This window comes from Marmota monax, unplaced genomic scaffold, assembly GCF_021218885.2.
Source record: "Marmota monax isolate L192 unplaced genomic scaffold, Marmota_monax_Labrador192_F-V1.1 WCK01_AAM20220418_F8-fsc00037, whole genome shotgun sequence".
NCBI lineage: Eukaryota > Metazoa > Chordata > Mammalia > Rodentia > Sciuridae > Marmota > Marmota monax.
Genome location: NW_026693245.1, coordinates 14,246,747 through 14,263,751, shown reverse-complemented (window position 1 = coordinate 14,263,751; position 17,005 = coordinate 14,246,747). Strand labels below are relative to the sequence as shown.

The 17,005-nt window shown below is 38.1% G+C and overlaps 1 protein-coding gene across 1 annotated transcript in view; it reads right to left on the bottom strand.

Moving 5' to 3' along the window:
- Positions 1-180: 180 nt before the first annotated feature.
- The window catches only part of Zswim6 (zinc finger SWIM-type containing 6), a 210,587-nt gene continuing 193,762 nt past the window's right edge, over positions 181-17,005 (bottom strand). Inside the window, exons 9-14 of the mRNA XM_046456269.2 lie at positions 16,358-16,618; positions 11,023-11,158; positions 7,206-7,363; positions 6,388-6,551; positions 4,336-4,417; positions 181-2,897 (exon numbers count right to left, since the gene is read on the bottom strand). Coding sequence (XP_046312225.1) covers positions 2,035-2,897; positions 4,336-4,417; positions 6,388-6,551; positions 7,206-7,363; positions 11,023-11,158; positions 16,358-16,618 — 1,664 coding nt within the window. The 3' untranslated portion in view covers positions 181-2,034. The remainder of the gene's footprint in view (positions 2,898-4,335; positions 4,418-6,387; positions 6,552-7,205; positions 7,364-11,022; positions 11,159-16,357; positions 16,619-17,005) is intronic.

Below are 17,005 nucleotides of genomic sequence, written 5' to 3'. Positions count from 1 at the left end.
GGCCTAGTTTTGTTCTCCATTGTATCTCCAGGGTCTATTACAGTGCCTGGGAAATGGTAAAAAAACATTCTGTAAAGCAATGTATATAGTATTAAATACTCAGAGAAATAGTGATGCCCAGGTCTGTAAGATCATCATATTCAAGTACAGTAAGAGACAGAACATAAAGGAGGCAGCATCAACTTTCAAAAAACTAATTTTAATCAAAACAAAAATTGTTGATCATTAACAAGTTTATAAAACAGTGATTTAGTTACATAAATAAATTGATATCAGTGTATCAAATCTTAATTACTTTCAACTTCATGAGCATGTTTACATGGGTGATGAAGTACAACCTTTTTTTTTTTCTTTTTACCTATTATAATAAATAAAATGGAGCGCATGAAATAGTTCTTCTAAACAAAAATACCTACAAACATACTTCTAGCATGTTCTCTAATGAAGGGAACAAGAGACACTGGACAACTTTTGCACCAAAACATAAAAATTGCTTTAAAAAGCACAAGGTTACAGAACCATCAGCTAAAGTAAAGACACTATACTGTAACCAAAGTTGGTATTTTAATAATATAATGAACAGTTTGGTAGTTAGATCTCCAGTTTGGTTATTTTAAAGCATTAAGACAAGGCAAGATAGAAGGCTGCTTTTGTTTTGAGTAATTCTAGAGAAAATAAAATATATTAAAAAAAAAAAAAAGAAAACTGAAAGTAGAACAGTCATACCTACACAACTTTCTGTCCTGCACAAAGTCAAAATACCTATGCAGAATAGATATATAATATATATAATGTTATTTGTGCACAAAGGTTAGCTTATTATTAGCTCACTGCAAAGGCGTAATGTATCATATGTCAATTGTTTTGGAAAACATTTTGCGTTTTGTGTCAAAAGGATATTTCTTTTTTAAGTTTCCTAGGCTAGGAGGCACGAACCCCAATTCCGGCATACTGTATATTCTTAATGCTAAGGCTTGCTGCTCTGGCTGTGTATTTTGTTGTCCCTCTTCATTCTAGTGCCTGTTACAAGCATGTGTGGTGTAGTGGTAGTTGTTGGTGGTGTGTGTCTTGAGTATACATATATATATGTATACATAAGTTGTATAAATATATATACATATAGAACTTCTCCCAATGATCTCAGTCCAACCATGCAATCCAAAAGGTGGCTCTGCATAGATGCCCAGCATGAAGTTCACCACCTGAGCCAACCCTGAAGCAAGGCGCACTTTTAGTCCTTCTGATAGGTTTTCTCTCAGTTTTTTTTTTTTTTTTGTTTAAAACCAAGCTACTGCAGCTTCAAGTATTTTGCATTACATAGAATATTTTTTATAAATTAGTTAATGTTATATTTTCAATATTCAGACATATACTATAATATATATACAGTACAATAAATGCTCTCATTCTTTTTTTTTTTTAATTTTTCTGGATAAATCCCTGAGAATGTATGTTGACAGTCGCTAAGTTTCCACATGCACGAGCATCGTGTGCCATGCTTCTGGACGGACAGCACTGCAAAGCCACGTGAGTCAGCCTTTCACTACTAGTATTTCATTTTGTTGGTTTGTTTAAATATGCTGAAAATGTAAAGATGAGTTACAAAGGAGTAAAGCTGAATCCATTCGAGGTACTTATCACAGGATGGAGGTGTTTTGTTTGGTTTTTAAAGCCATTTCAATTATTTTTTTTTTTTTTTGAGGCTGTGAACGTATACAGAAAACAGGAGAGCTATGTGGACTTTTGCCACTTGACAACATATACTCAGTGTAAACCAAACCTTTTTAACCTCTCTCTCACACAAAACCAATAAAAAAAAAAAGAATTAAAACATAAAAGAAAGAAAAAGGGAAAAACTGAAAAACACACAAACTTTCACAACATGACAATTTAGTCTGCAAACGCAATATAACTATACACATATAATACCGGTGTGGCTCTGTTCTTTAAGTTAAAAAGGGTACAAAGGCAGGCTCAAGTAAAAACAAACCATCCCTCCCCTCCCCACCCCCCACCCCATTCATACAAGTTCTATCAACCAAACCTCTCCCGAACCAACATCATCAGTTTCTTTTTGCCTTTGTAGATTTGTTTCAGGTTGTCAATAAATTGTGTAAACTGAATGTGTCCATCATGCGCCATTAGGAAGGTCTCTCGGGCCTTGCTGAGGAACTCAATAAACTCACTATAGTGCCGAGGACTGATGTGCGTGAGTCGTGAGTGTGTTGTGTTGATGTATGCCCCAATCGTGGCATCCAGGAGTTGCCTCAGGGGGGCTTTGTCCAGTGACATGAGCTTACCAGAGTTCCTCCTTCCATGAAGTCCCACCATGCCAGGAGTGGTCAGAGTGCACCTGCGCAAAATGTCTGACAGTACCGTTGCGCACTTGACACTCTTCACCACCAGAGGTATTATAGCTGCAAGCTCATTTTTGCCAAGGGAGTGGCTGAGCGCACAGGCCCACAAAACGTCATTAATGGCAGGGTGCGTGTCCTGATTATAGCTCAGGTTGAGATGGGTCATGGCCAGGGTGGCCAGTTTGTAGGCCCTCATGGGGTACCCGCGGTGCTCCATGTACCGTGCTATCGTAAAGAGCTGTGTGTAGCTCATGCCAGTGGTAGCAGCGTCCAGGACGATTTGGTACGCCGTCTCAAAAGCTATGTGATCCTTTTCACAAAGGGTTAGCGCAGAGAGGGCACAGTTCTGTGGGTCCTTCATGGCGCACTGCAAGGCGAGTGTCCGGGCGCTGCTGGCCAGCTTTTCCTGCTGGTGGCAGTCCAGATGGAGACGGACAATGGTGCTGTTGGACATCACGGTAGTTGCAACAATACTTGTGGCCTCGGTGGGAGTAAACAGAGTAAACCAGCTCTGCATGATGCTGTCCAGGGCATAAACACCTGCAAGGAACAAACAGGTGCTATTACTGAGGAGAAGTCTGGCCAGAGGTCTTATTTCCACTTTCACAGTCAATGCTTACAATGTTAACCATAACAGGACATGAGCTAGGCCAGAAAATCCTGTAAGGTAATGTGCCTAGGAGCAACCTTTTAGAATAAGGTTATTGTGGGTTGTTATTCAGTGAGATGCCTTTAAGGAACATAAACTTCCTACAATAAGGAAGTGGTCCTTCAGAAATTGGTATCTGTACTGTACTTTTTGCCATTTCACATAGTGACTTTTTGCTAATAAGTGCTAGTTCACTGAGGCCTCCTGTTCAGTTACCCACTATAGAGCGAGAGGCAGACAAAATGCAACCTCAACCAAATAGGGACTTTATGTGTGGTGTTTTTAAGTTTTAAAAAAACACAATACAGAATTTTAAGACACATTAAGAAGAAGATGTTACCCATAATCAAGAGAAAGAGTTAACAAGTGGACCTACAGATGACTCACATGTTGGAAATGGCTAATAAAGTCTTCAGCCATTTTAAGTACACAGATCCAATTTGTAGGGAAATCCTAAAAGTGAATGATGTGAAGAGAAGAGACTAAAATCTCAGAGAGAAATCAGTTATGTATCTTGGTGCAGGAATAGGAGTAGTGTGGCAATTCTTAAACATACATTATCTTTGTATGACTTCAACAATCCAAGCACAATATATTGAGACCAAGTTCCCTTTTCCCAAAATAACCAACCATTACACATTAATGAAAGAAAAATAAGAAGAATGAGTTTACAGTCTCTGCTGTGTCAGTATTTAAACACTGAGATGGCAGTGTCTTCTCAGCAAGGTGTATATCCTTTTCTGATGCAAATAAGAAGAAAGAAAGACAGTTTAACCAACATTTATTTTAAATAGCCACCATTTTGTTTGTGTTGCATTCTTGCTGGGGATGTAGTTTTCTTAGTAATGATCTGCTGCTCTACTGCAGCAAAGGGAAACAGTAGGCTGATAGACCTCACAAAGAGCACCTATGGCCAAACAGGGAATTTTCTTAGGGCCAGCTACTATTTCTCACACATCTGAAAATCCATTGAAACCACACACACCCATCATTTCTCTGCTGTATAGTCAGATGAAGAAAGAAAAAACCCAGAGTAAAAGAGGTAACTTTATATGAAGTAAACAAAAATTATTTATTACTGATATTATCTCATTTAAAATAACTGGTTAGAGGTCCACAAACATGAGAGTTTAGAATAAGAACAATGCCAAGTGTGTATGACTGAAGGATGGGTTTGAGGTGTGGGAAAGGGAGCCCCTGCAGATGCTAGAAGGGGCAGGAGTCTTGGAGAAGTCAAAATAAGAGAGGAAATATTCTTGGATTTGTAAATGACAGGTAAAATCCTGCCATGAGGCACCTGGGAAAGCTTCTTCCCCAGAGATTACCTACCAACTTCAGTAGCACATGTCACCAGCCACCTCACCATCTCTCGCCGTCGCCAATTTAAGGTTGACAGTGTCATGCGCATAACCTGTAAAGACAAGGAGAGTAACATGTTTTGGAGGATTATCCTAAATCAATGGAAAAAGAAAATTCATTCTAAGGAATAAACTGGTGGGCAGACTCTCTCTACTACCAGGGGGATGAAAAGTATTTTATTTACAACAAAGATCTATATATGTATCTGGATCTGTCTAAGATTCCCCCAGGTTGACCTTGTCACTGCCTAGGAAACAAGAGGATCACATTCTACTCTTGGTGGGTCCATTGACCAGACGTGATACCCTGGGCAAATCAATCTCTTTTCTCATATGAAAAATCCGACTGAGCATTAAACACAGACCAGGTTGCCTTTCTGTAGCCAGCTTTAACATCCCATGATCCCATGGTTTGATTTCTGGGGATTCTTACAAATTCATTCAATTCTTCAAAGAATTTTCATTGGGCAAAAAGGTTTTTGTTTTTATCTTTGTGGCACTAGGGATGAACCCACGGTTGCTCTACCACTGAGCTTTTACCTTTTTAAGGACAGGATCTTGCTAAGTTGCCAAGCTAACCTTAAACTTATGATCTTCCCTCAGCCTCCTGAGTGGCTGGGATTACAGGTGAACACGACCATGCCCAGCTAGATAGATACTTTAAAGTAATAATTTTTATTATTTTTTCAACCTCTTTTAAATCAACTTTCTGGTGACTATGAAGTTAACCCAAGGTCTACGAAAAGGAATCATCTTTGGCATCATCAGAGGTCCCAAGTCAAACTTATCTACCTCCTGGTATTCCTCTCATTCTTTAAGATTCAAAACATCAAGGGATATAATACTCCTAAAGCCTTAGAAAGATGCTGTGGGATTCCTTCTTGGGATCTAGAAAGAATGAGGCAAAGGACTAAGCTTTCATTAATCTGCTATTTACTCAAAACTCCAATAACAAGAAAGCTCACATTAATGTTTATTTCTGCATCATACTTTTAATATGTTGAAAGTGAAAATGAAGTAAAAAAAATTATTTTTAAAAAGAAATTACTAAACGGTCATTGTATAGCTTAAAAGCAATCTCCTAATCCCTGTCTCGTACAGAACTGCTTTTACAATGATCAGAATATTTTCCTGTGATCCAATTCTTTAAACTTTATTAACACAATCACTATAAAGAAGGAATCTAGGGTTTGGGGTTGTGGCTCAGTGGTACAGTGCTCTCCTAGCAAGTTCGAGGCCCTGGGTTCGATCCTCAGCACAACATACAAATAAATAAATAAAATAAAAGTTGTTGTTTTTTTTTAAAGGAATCTATAATCAGAAAATTGAGTAATTATCTAATCTGGGCATTCTATTTCCCATATTTCAGGTACTTAGGGTTTCACAATTTCTTTCACTACTTTTTAATAAGAAAAAAAAGCAGCAAATGTTAACAGAGCTCTCATGAGAAAAGTGGAAAAAAACTTCGTAGTTCTCGGTTTCTGCAGTAATTGTTCAAAAACTATAAGGAAGCAAACATCTATCTGCGTGACTAAACTGGTGTTGCATCCTACTGAAATCTGAAACTGGACCCTTGCCTAATCATCCCTTTTACCCTAATTTTCTCAAGGTTATAAAAAGGAGCTAGAACTACCAAATGCAAACATGAATAAAAATTCATCTTCCTCTAAAAACTTAACCCTCACACTGAATCTTTTATTACACATGATAGCTTCACTCAAATCTCTTGCTAGCAATAATTCTTTTCCATTTATTCAAAGAAATGTGACATTAAGGTAGTAATTCAGAGAATGGATTTTTTTTTAATTGAGAAATGCAAACAGGGCTTCTAAATGTCTAGTCCCTGTACCTCAAATAGTATGGTTCAGCTGAAAGTGACCCCAGCTCTGAAATACAGTGCTCTTCTGAAGCCTAACAGATTTGTAATCTGAAGAGTCATTTACTTGCACTAAAAAACCCCAAACATACATGTATCCCAAGAGATGCCTTCAATTAGCATCGGGAAAAACCACCAAGCACATACCTGCAAACCCAGCTCCAGAGACACTTTCAAAAGAGTGATGTCTGGCAAACTGTCCATGAGAGTTGCTATTTTAAATGCATCTTGGGCGAGTTTGAAGATGTGTGATGAGGAGTGAATATTTTTCTGGATGGATTCTAATACTGTTTCCAGCCTCCGAACATCACCTGCAATGAACAAGGGAAAACTAACCCAAATCAAATCAAAGGTAAGTGAGGCAAAATCAATGAAAACCCATGAAACCATAAATGCATAACAAGAGGAAAAAAGAACACAAATAAAGCAAAGCACAAGTTAGTTTACCTGAAATGTTCACAAAGTCAATGGCACAGCTGGTACAACTATGTTACTGTAATGTCTATAAATCTTGAATTCACAAAAAGATACACCCAGACACACCCTCAATGACTAAAAGCACATATGATCCAGAACCAACATGAAATAGTAAACAGCTCTCCTAGTTCCCATTTATGAATTTTTGGTGAATATTTCAGGTACAAAAAAAAAAAAGCAAACAAACTTTTTGTTTCTAAACCTCAACCATTTGCACCCCCTCCCCTTTTATTTGGCATGGTAACTAACCTAACTCAGCTAGCACCAGGTTTAATGATACAGGTAAATAAGGAAAATGCCGGACTCAAATGAACAGTGTCTGTTTTGCCTCATGAGCAAACATAAAGCTAGCATCTAAAGAAAAGGACCCCTTTACAATGTCTGACATGAACACCACTATTGAGAACTGGGGAGTGGGGGTGGGGTTAAAAAAAAAAAAGGCAGGCAAATTAACAAAACAGTTACAAGGCCTCAGGACATTAGAGTACCTTTGGCTGCAGTTAGCATGGTGGATGCCAGCTCACACTGCTGGGATTCAATGTGGCTTAGAGTGAACCAACGAGGGTATCGGTTGGGAACAACTGATGCAATGTGGTGTGGGCGGGTGAGGTCTCCCGTTGGAGCAGTAGATTCCAATACTAGCAACCTGTAATGAGAAGATGAGGAAGGTGGCCTCTAGTTACTACTTGTCTGTTACCCTGGCCACAAGGACTGGCCTACAGAAGCCAGAGGAGTGAGTAGATGCTGAAAAATATTGTTCAGGACCTTGGTTCACAAAGAGCTGGGATAACTACTGTCTGCTGCTTGGACACCAAAGTCATACTGTTATTTGCTCATCTCTCAAACCTAAGAGATCTCCTTTCTTTAGCATCATTCAGAAAATTGTAATATTCAGAGAAACTAAAATACTTAACATTAATGAACTTTGAAACACAAGTCTTGATGTTTATTTACTCTTTTTCAATCTTATTCATTAAAAATAAAAATTAACAAAACCAGTAAAAATGGATATTTAAGACAGATTAAGACAATTGGGGATGAGTAGGCAGCTCAGATGAATAAGCTTAACTTATTAAAAAATATAAATAAGATGGAAAGCAAATAAATATGACCTCCTTTATATATTTTCATAATTTCTGCAGAATTATGACAACAGAAGTTTAAAGTTAGAATATGTTCTTTCTGAACCAGACAATATCAGAGAAGATGCAACAGATGAATGTATCCCTAGACAGTTCTACAAAATTACGATTTCTAGTATTTAATTCTATCTTTGATTAACAATATATTGACAAATAAATAATTCTTGAAAACAAAGCACATGCCAAAAAGATGGGTAGAAGAAGTACAACAGAAATAATTCCTTTACAAATATCAAAATTCAGGATAGGTATGTAGCTTAGTGGTAGAGTGCCTACTTAACATATGCAAAAAGCCCTGGGTTCAATCCCCAGCATCACCACCACCACCACCAAAAAAAAAAAAAAAAAAAAAAAAGTACACTAATCAAACACTGGCCTTACTTTAGGTATAATAGGGTTAGAGGGTTAGAGACTATAGAATAAAAGTTGGAAATCAAGTTATTAGCAGGGGCTGGGGAATATAGCTCAGTTGGTAGTGTGTTTGCCTCACATGCACAAAGCTCTGGGTTCAATCCCCAGCACCCCCATCAAAAAAAAAAGTTATTAGTAGGGTAAGGGCGAGATACTGGCCTCCTGGCCTCAGCCAAGAGTAGTTACTTCTCAGGTAAGCCAAATGGCTCTTTTTTTAATCTAGGGACAAAGAAAGGTTATCATTAGAAAGGGTGGCAAGATAGGCAAGTAATAAGAATTTTGGCAGGATTGCTATTTAACTTTTTCTTTCTTTCTTTTTTTTAAATTCAGTGTCCCTTCAAGGGGTAGGCATATCTTGGCAGTTGCTGTAGAGGCAACTAGTCAACATCCCTGGGAAAGGGAGAAAATGAATGCTTCCTCAGCCTCCCTCTTCCAGAAGGAGTAAGAAGCAAGCAAGCTACATCTCTCTCTCCCTTCCTGTTCCCTTGGCTGCCTTAAAATGCTCTGGTAGGTTACATTACCTCCCTTCCATGGCAGGGGTTTGGCTGGGGTAGAAGTGGCAGGCAGAAGAGAAAGGTGGAAAACAGTTCCCCTGTCCCCTGCTAGTATTCCCCAGGAAGAAATTGCCTGGGAAGCAACTAAAGGAGAATATAAATGAGCTGAGCTTCTGAGCATTCATTAGAAAAGCAAGGCTTTCTGCCTGGCAGACACCGTTACATAAGCCAGAACCACACACAAACCTCATGCTATTTTACTCTTAAATTTACCATTGGTAGTAACAACAGCATCTGGTGGCATCATAACATTAACATCCTTCCCTTTACAAAAAGAGTAGAGTTTTTAGGAGTAGAATAAGTTTAGAGTGGAGCAGCTGTCTCCAAAGAAAACTTCTATTTCAGCTTCCAAAGGGGAATAGGAATCTACTTATAAAAATGTGCTCAAAAATACAAACCAAGTAGTATAAAGCAATCTAGTAGAGGACTATTGCTTATATTAGTTATTGATTTATTTTTTGGTACTTTAAAAATAGCCAAGAGAATATTATAAGGTTTCTCTAATAAGTTACTCAGAAAAGCATGCCAAATTAAAGGATGTCAGCCTTGAAACACTGACACAGAGGCATTGTACACCCGAGCGTATGCGCACGCGCACACACACACACGCTCTCACCCCATCATTTCATAAATATTAGATAAAATATTGAGTGTAGCTTATATCTAAGAACAGAGTTAACTTTGGAGACACTGGTAATTTATAGGCCAGAATTTGCTTTTGAATCTTACACTGATTACAGACATAGAATCTATGATGAAAAGCTTTTTATAGGAACAAACTATTCTTCAATATCCTCAAGCTTAAAGATCTACACCGGGCCTGTAACTTTAGTTAATCATAATCATGTCTAATCAATACTTTCTGTTTGAAACACAGGGGGTGTTCTATTAATTTTTTTAAAAAGGAAAAAGAGTAAAAGCAGATGTTTCAATAAGAAAGGTACATATTTTCTTTAGGTCCTTAAACTTTAATAGATTACATACAAGATTAATAAATATAATCTTAAACTCATTAATAAGTATTCACCTTAAACAAATTCATGATAAAAACAATTATTTGCTGAAATTAAAAAGGCATGTGAAAATAAGAAGGTGCATGACAGAGGAGGAGGTATTCTAACTGCCGTTATTGAGAGGGAGGGGCCGAGGAATGCAGGCAGTCAGAGGGAGGCCCAGTCCTTGAGGGCCCTAGTAAGCACTCTCTCAACAGCATACACATCCCATCTTCTCTTGGCCTTGAGATGATCACAAACATGTTCTAGTGGGTGACACAGTAGCCTTCCTGTACTACTACTGATGGAATGTGGAATCAAAACAGGTATAAAAGCCTTCCTTGGTTATTACATTCAAGTCAAATACATTCCATGGTTTAGAGAATCTAATTTTTCAAAATAAATATTCAGAAGGGGTTCAACTGTTGTGGTCTCACAATTAAAAATTCTGAAACTCTATTTCTAAATTCTAGCTTAAAGGAACAGAGGAAAGAACCATGATGGCCATAAGCATGACAATGGTTGGAGATGCAATTCTTCCTTCACTTTAGAACAAAACCAACCTGGGGGCCCTTCAACAGATGAATGGATAAAGAAAATGTGGTGTATATACACAATGGAATATTACTCAGCCTTAAAGAATGAAATTATGGCATGTGCAGGTAAATGGATGCAGCTGGATAATATCATGCTAAGCGAAGTAAGCCAAGCCCCAAAACCAAAGGTCGAATGTTTTCTCTGATAAGCAGATGCTGATTCATTATTGGGTCAGAGAAGTAGGGAAGAATGGAGGAACTCTGGATTGGGCAGAGGGGAGTGAGGTGAGGGGAGGGGGTATAGGTGGGAAGGACAATGGAATGAGATGGACATTATTTACCCTATATACATGTATGAATAAACTAAACTACTGGAGTGACTCTGCACCATGTACAGCCAGAGGAATGAGACGTTGAGCTCCACTTGTGTACAATGTACCAAAATTAATTCTACTGTCATGTATAACTAATTACAGCAAATTTTTAAAAATTAAAAAAGAAAGAAGAAAAAAACAAGCCTTCAAGCAGATCACCTCCACAATAATTCAGGAAGCATTAAAAAAAAAAAAAGAGTTTCCTTAGCTTTTCTGTCAAATACAGTCAGTAAACAGCCATTTCTGCTGGTGGGGAATATGGACTGCCTCTGCCTGGCTGGGCTGTGAATACGTACCGCATTGCTCTCAGTGCAATTTTGTATGCCAGTTCAGCATCATGAGGTAGGAGAGAGGTGAAGAGATACTTGGCAAATGTGTGCATTGGAACGCTCTCCCGGTGGATTATTTCGCCTAAACCACTATATGGCCCAGCTGTGGGAAGAGAGCATACATGTTTTACTTTCCTAAAACACAAACTAACACTTCTCAAAAAGCATACCTCAACATTTTTGTGTAAAATTTCAACACACGTAAGCTAATTTAGGTAAGAATTTAATCTGACAGAAGAAAGGAATAAAATTTTTAGTCAAAAAGATTCCACAGTGTCCAATACAGACTTTAGTTCATGAACAATCTCTCCACTATCCCTTAGCTAAAACAAGAGCCACAGAACTAAGGGGCAAAGCTCACTTACAGTACAAGTACCTCAGAGAAAGGAACCCCCTGAATCACGAACCCTCTCAGTGTGTGACAACTGAGCAACCAGATATGCAAATGCACAAAAGACTCTGCAGCTTAACCATGGACCCAGCCCATAGATCCACGCAATCATAGGGTACAGCGACGCCAGGTATCAATTCAGAGACTTTATATGCTGCTGCTTCTAGTAAGCAAATATAATTATTCCTATACAGTGATTAATAAAAAGTTACCAGTACTCAGTATAGGCAAAATAAAAAAATAAAAACTTAACTAGAAATCTACTACTGTTTGGGCACTGGAAGGTCAATTTAAAAAGCAAAATTACATTTAAGCTGTCAAAATTCATTTCTTAATAAATTCTGATAGGCACAGCAGCAAAGCAGACTTCCCCTGTGTGCTCCCTGAATGCTACTCTGAGAAGGCAACACAGACTTCTAAAATAAATTTTGAAAGGAAACCACAGTGGTTAGTTCAACCACTCTGCACTTAAGCGCTCTGAGGTTTAGTTACTGTAAAGTGTTTAATAAATTAGTTTCCATGTCACCTTTGGGTAACATCTGTTTCATGATTTCTACAATTATGAACCATGAAACTACTGCTTGGAGGACATAATACATTTGTTTTTCAGGAGAAAAATCAAGTCTGTCAAAGAGTTTAGAATGCAAGAAATGCAGTTCAAAAGAAATGGGAGAGGAGTAACTGAACCGGGTGTGGGGTAGCTGCATGATACATTATAGATCATTTCAATGGAAATTATTTTTTAATACTAATATTTTGGTAGCACTTGAACTATTCAGTATTTAAGTACTTTAAATATCACACAAACAACTTATTTTTCATTTAAACAAATATCCATCCTAAATTACTAACTTTAACAAATCCATTAAGATTTTTCTTTACTTGAAAACATTTTAAAATGTCTTGGTGATCCAGTATTCTTCAAAAGTTGTTAACAGCATTATACTCTCATCTTTAGTTCATATAACAAGACTACATTAAGTAAGTTACTATCACAGACTAAATACGTGTCTCCCCAAAGTTCATGTTGAAGCCTCAGACCCCAATGTGATTATAGATGGAAAAAGAGATTTTATGGATGTTATTAAAGTTGAATGAGGTCAGAGTGGGGTGCTGATCCAACAGGATTAGTGTCTTTATAATAAGAGACACCAGAGAGCTTGTTCTGGCTGTGCCATGTGAGGACACAGGGAGAAAGTGGCTGTCTTCAAGCCAGGAAAAGCTTCAGAAGCAGTATTGGCCAATTGTGGACTTCCAGCCTCCAGAACTATGAGAAATAAATTTTTTTGTTTAGCCACACAGTCTGTGGTATTCTGTTATAACTACCAAAGCTAAGACACTAACTCTATTTTAAGTTAGGACCAACTACAGAAAATTTGTTATTATATATATTCTTCATTTCGCCTTCATGTCTTTTCATCCTATCCCTTTAAAGCAAATTACCTTTTGTACTACTCAGGGAAAACCAGATGCATAATCACTTCTCTATGTCATTTCCCAACAAGCAAAATATTAAGTCAGGTGTCACAGAATTATTTATAGACTAATTAGTGTGATCCCTGAACTCAAGAGTACTAAATAACAAGCCAGGTACTGTGTCGCAAGCCTGTGATCCCAGCATCACGGGAGGCTGAGGCTGGAGGATCACAAGCTCAAAGACAGCCTCAATAATTTAGCAAGATCCTAAGCAACTCAGCGAGACCCTGTCTCTAAATAAAATATAAAAAGGGGCTGGAGATGCAGATCAGTGGTTGAGCGCCCCTGGGTACAATCCTTGGTACCAAAAAAAAGTACTGAATAAAAACAAAACAAAACCCAGACATTTGGCACTAGGTTTCCCTAGCACTAGGTGCTTTTCCAGTATGCCAAATAATCCATCCAATAGTGTGGCCAGAAGAGTTCAGCACTCAGCAGCAACACAGGGTTACTTCTCCTTCTTCGGATCTGTTATTTAATTTACTCCTGAAATTTGCAGAGTATAAATATACGAGACATACATAAATTTTGACTTGCAAAGCTCCATCTTTTGGAGTTTATAGAAATGATCCCTGGGTTTCCCCTGGGTCTACCTCCTGTACTACCCCAACAAGTCAACAGGGCTCCTTCTCAGGTAGTTTCCATAAAAGGATGAAATAACAAAGACTAAGACAAAGATCAAAAATATCCATGAATGATGAACATGGTAATATATTTAAAAAGATAAATGATAAACAGATATTACACATTGTCAATTTTGAAAACCCACACATCCTCTTCCTGAACTTCAATTTAATGGAAATTAAAATGCTGGCAGCTGGTGAAGTCAAAGATAAAACCAATCTACAGCTTCTACAATAGCCATCACTGAACTGCTTGCAGAACTTGCCTGGACACATTGTGAGCTCACCTGTATGCATTGTGAACTATCTGTTGGTACAGCGAATTGTGGTAGTGCTGGAGTATTTTTGCTGATGGTGTCACCGGTGGTACAATTTTTCAAAGGAGCCCTCAATTGGCTTAATGTCATGGCATTTTGCATCCTCCTCTACTAGTGATGGTCTAAAATTTGGGGGCCAACAGAGGTGAGGCAAAGAACCTCACCCCCCACAGGTGCAAAGGCCTATCCACAAGTATGGCTGTATGCTGGACCGGTAGTCAGTGACGGGTATGATCCAATTGCAGTGGTACCAACCTAAGACAGGAGGCTGACGCCTAGAGGTCAGTTCATCCGATGACGGGTAAGGACCATATGTTGAATTGGACTGCCTAACAGGCACGGTCCCTAAGCCACATGCTTGTTGTTTAAACAGAGAGGGGGAGATGTTGAGAGCCACAGCCAAAGGGGCTCCAGCAAACTTCCAGCTGCCAGCAAACTTCCAGCTGCTGGCTGATGATTGGCTCACAGCAGCCCCAGCAACATCTAGCTGATTGGCTCCTCGGCCCCAGCAACATCTAGCTGATTGGCTCCTCTGCGGTGATGCTCATTGGGCTGTTTCCCTGCCCTTTCAGACCACGGAGCTGCTCATTGGGGGACTTTTTTGGCTCCGCCCACGTGACCCAGCCAATCGGCCTCAAGAGCAGGAGGATGGTGGGAGGTGGGGAGAAGCTTGTGTGGGAGAGAGAGGCTTGTGGAAAGCCGGTGGTGGCAGTTGAGGCTCTGAGGGTTTTTCCTGAGAGGCTATTTTGTTTGGCGTGTGTGGTTCTAAAAATAAAGTTAGTTTCTTTTGACAAGTGGCTCCTGATTGTGCCCAGCCAGACTGCGGCATTAAAAGTCACTACAGGGGCTGGGGATGTGGCTCAAGCGGTAGTGCGCTCGCCTGGCATGCATGCAGTCCGGGTTCAATCCTCAGCACCACATACAAACAAAGATGTTGTGCCTGCCGATAACTAAAAAATAAATATTAAAATTCCCTCTCTCTCTCTCTTTTAAAAAAAAAAAAGTCACCACAGCTGGGCAACATGACTCATGCCTGTAATCCCAGCAAGCCTGAGAGGCTGAGGCAGGAGGATCACGAGTTCAGTTCGAAGCCAGCCTCAGCAAAGGCAAAGTGCTAAGCAACTTAGTGCTAAGACAGGGTCTAAATAATATACAATATTAAATAAAATACAAAACAGAGCTCTAAATAAAATACAAAATAGGGCTGGGGATGTGGCTCAGTGGTGGAGTGATCCTGAGTTCAATCATCAGTACCCTCTCTCAAAAAAAAAAAAAAAAAAAAAAAAAGTACAGCCAGTAATAGTCAACCTTTAAAAATGTTTGTGGCTAACAATACTGTTTATAGTTTAAAGGAATTTCATGGAAGGAAACTGAAAGAAAACAACTAGGATTACTCTATGAACTTGCAAAGATGGGCTTTTTTAAAAAATTTTTTTTTCCAAAGATGGGCTTTGTATCTTTAGGGAAAAATAACTTCAGAAAAGTACTTCAAAATTAAAATTAGGAATTTTTATTAAAATGAAGGATGCTATTAAGAAGGCTTGCCTTAAGAATATTTTCCCTTTAAAATCCATTTCTAAGATATACAAATGTGCATCTTTACAGAAAATATTTTCTTTCAAATAGATCTTTAGTTTTAGATAAACAAACAAGGTTCAAAATGCTATTTTGTTTAAAACCCTTCCTTCACGTGTATCAATCCAGGATAAAAAATGAAGACACTATGCTTTCTCAACTGGTCAATCTCAGAAAATCCCATGATAACACACATGGACTGGTGAGAGAGAAGCTATTTTATCAATTAGACACCTCCAAAATTTGCACAAAGAACAGGTTATTATACTAATTCCATTTATCTTTTTGAGGAAAAAAAATCTGAAAAACAATCCCAACCAAAATCTGTTAGGCCCTTTAAATCTTGAATTTAGAGAAAAAGGAGAACATTTATTTGACTTTCCCTTACAAATTCTACAAAACTTTTTCCTTGGTCAATCTATGCCTAGTGAATCCTATGAAATTAGAGCTGTGGAAAGTCATTCCTGTAGCCTTTAGTTTTTTGTTAGCATGTGCATGACATATTAAAAACAGATACCAGGTAACAGTCAAAAATTTGCAGGAGTGCCAATCTTTACTTTATTACTTAACTGATTAAGCAAATAGGAACATGACTACCAATAACAACTCCTTAAATATAAAAATCGCATTTATCTCAGGAATTACTCATTAATAAAATGGTCCTTTACAAAGCTTGCAGCATTCAAATGAGGTTCATTTCTAACAGGCTATACTATATTACAACCTAAATGATACAAATCTAAACATCTGTACTTTTTTTTCAGTGATACTATTTTTTTGAACAGAGAACATGTTCTTGACACTTAAGATCCTATCAGTCAGAACAACCATATTAAATGCATTCATACAGGACTATTAACATAAGAAAGATTAGTACCTAAATCAAATTGGCTAACTAAGTGGAAAATTTGTCAAACTACCTTCTAATAGGAAGACTGCTTGCTTGCGAAAAATTTTCACCAGTGTATCATCCAATTCAATTTCCTGAAGCTTAGAAATGAGCTGCTCCTCATTCCGGCAAACTTTCTCTTGAGTATACAGCCCATCAGGCATGATACGCTGCTGTCCCAGCCCTATCAGGGCTACTTCCACGGCCAGGGTTAAATAGGATTCCCCTTCTTCTAAAAACTTATGTGCAGGTAGATGTTGGTATTCCAGAGACTTGCAGTGTCCCATGTTTTCTATAAAATGGAACAAAGGAAAAAGAGTCAAACTACTTTTGCAGCAGGTAGTTTGATAGGCACAAATATTTATTCTACCTAGTACTAGAATAAATTATTGACTTAATTCTAAGAAAACCAGAAACGTGTTTTTTGGTTAAAGTGCATAGTTTTCCAATCTTTCTAAAAGAGACCATGGGTGACTAAGTGTGTATGTTTTGAAGGATAGAATATTAAAAATATTTTCTCCCACTAAAAATGAGTCACAAAAGAAAACTATGCATTATACTAAGAATCCTCAGGAATGAAAAAAGACTTTAAACATGATAACTACAATAACACCACTTTTTTTAAAGACTGGAATTAAAAAAGAAAAGTTTCCATTGTTGAAATTTATAATGAAAAGAG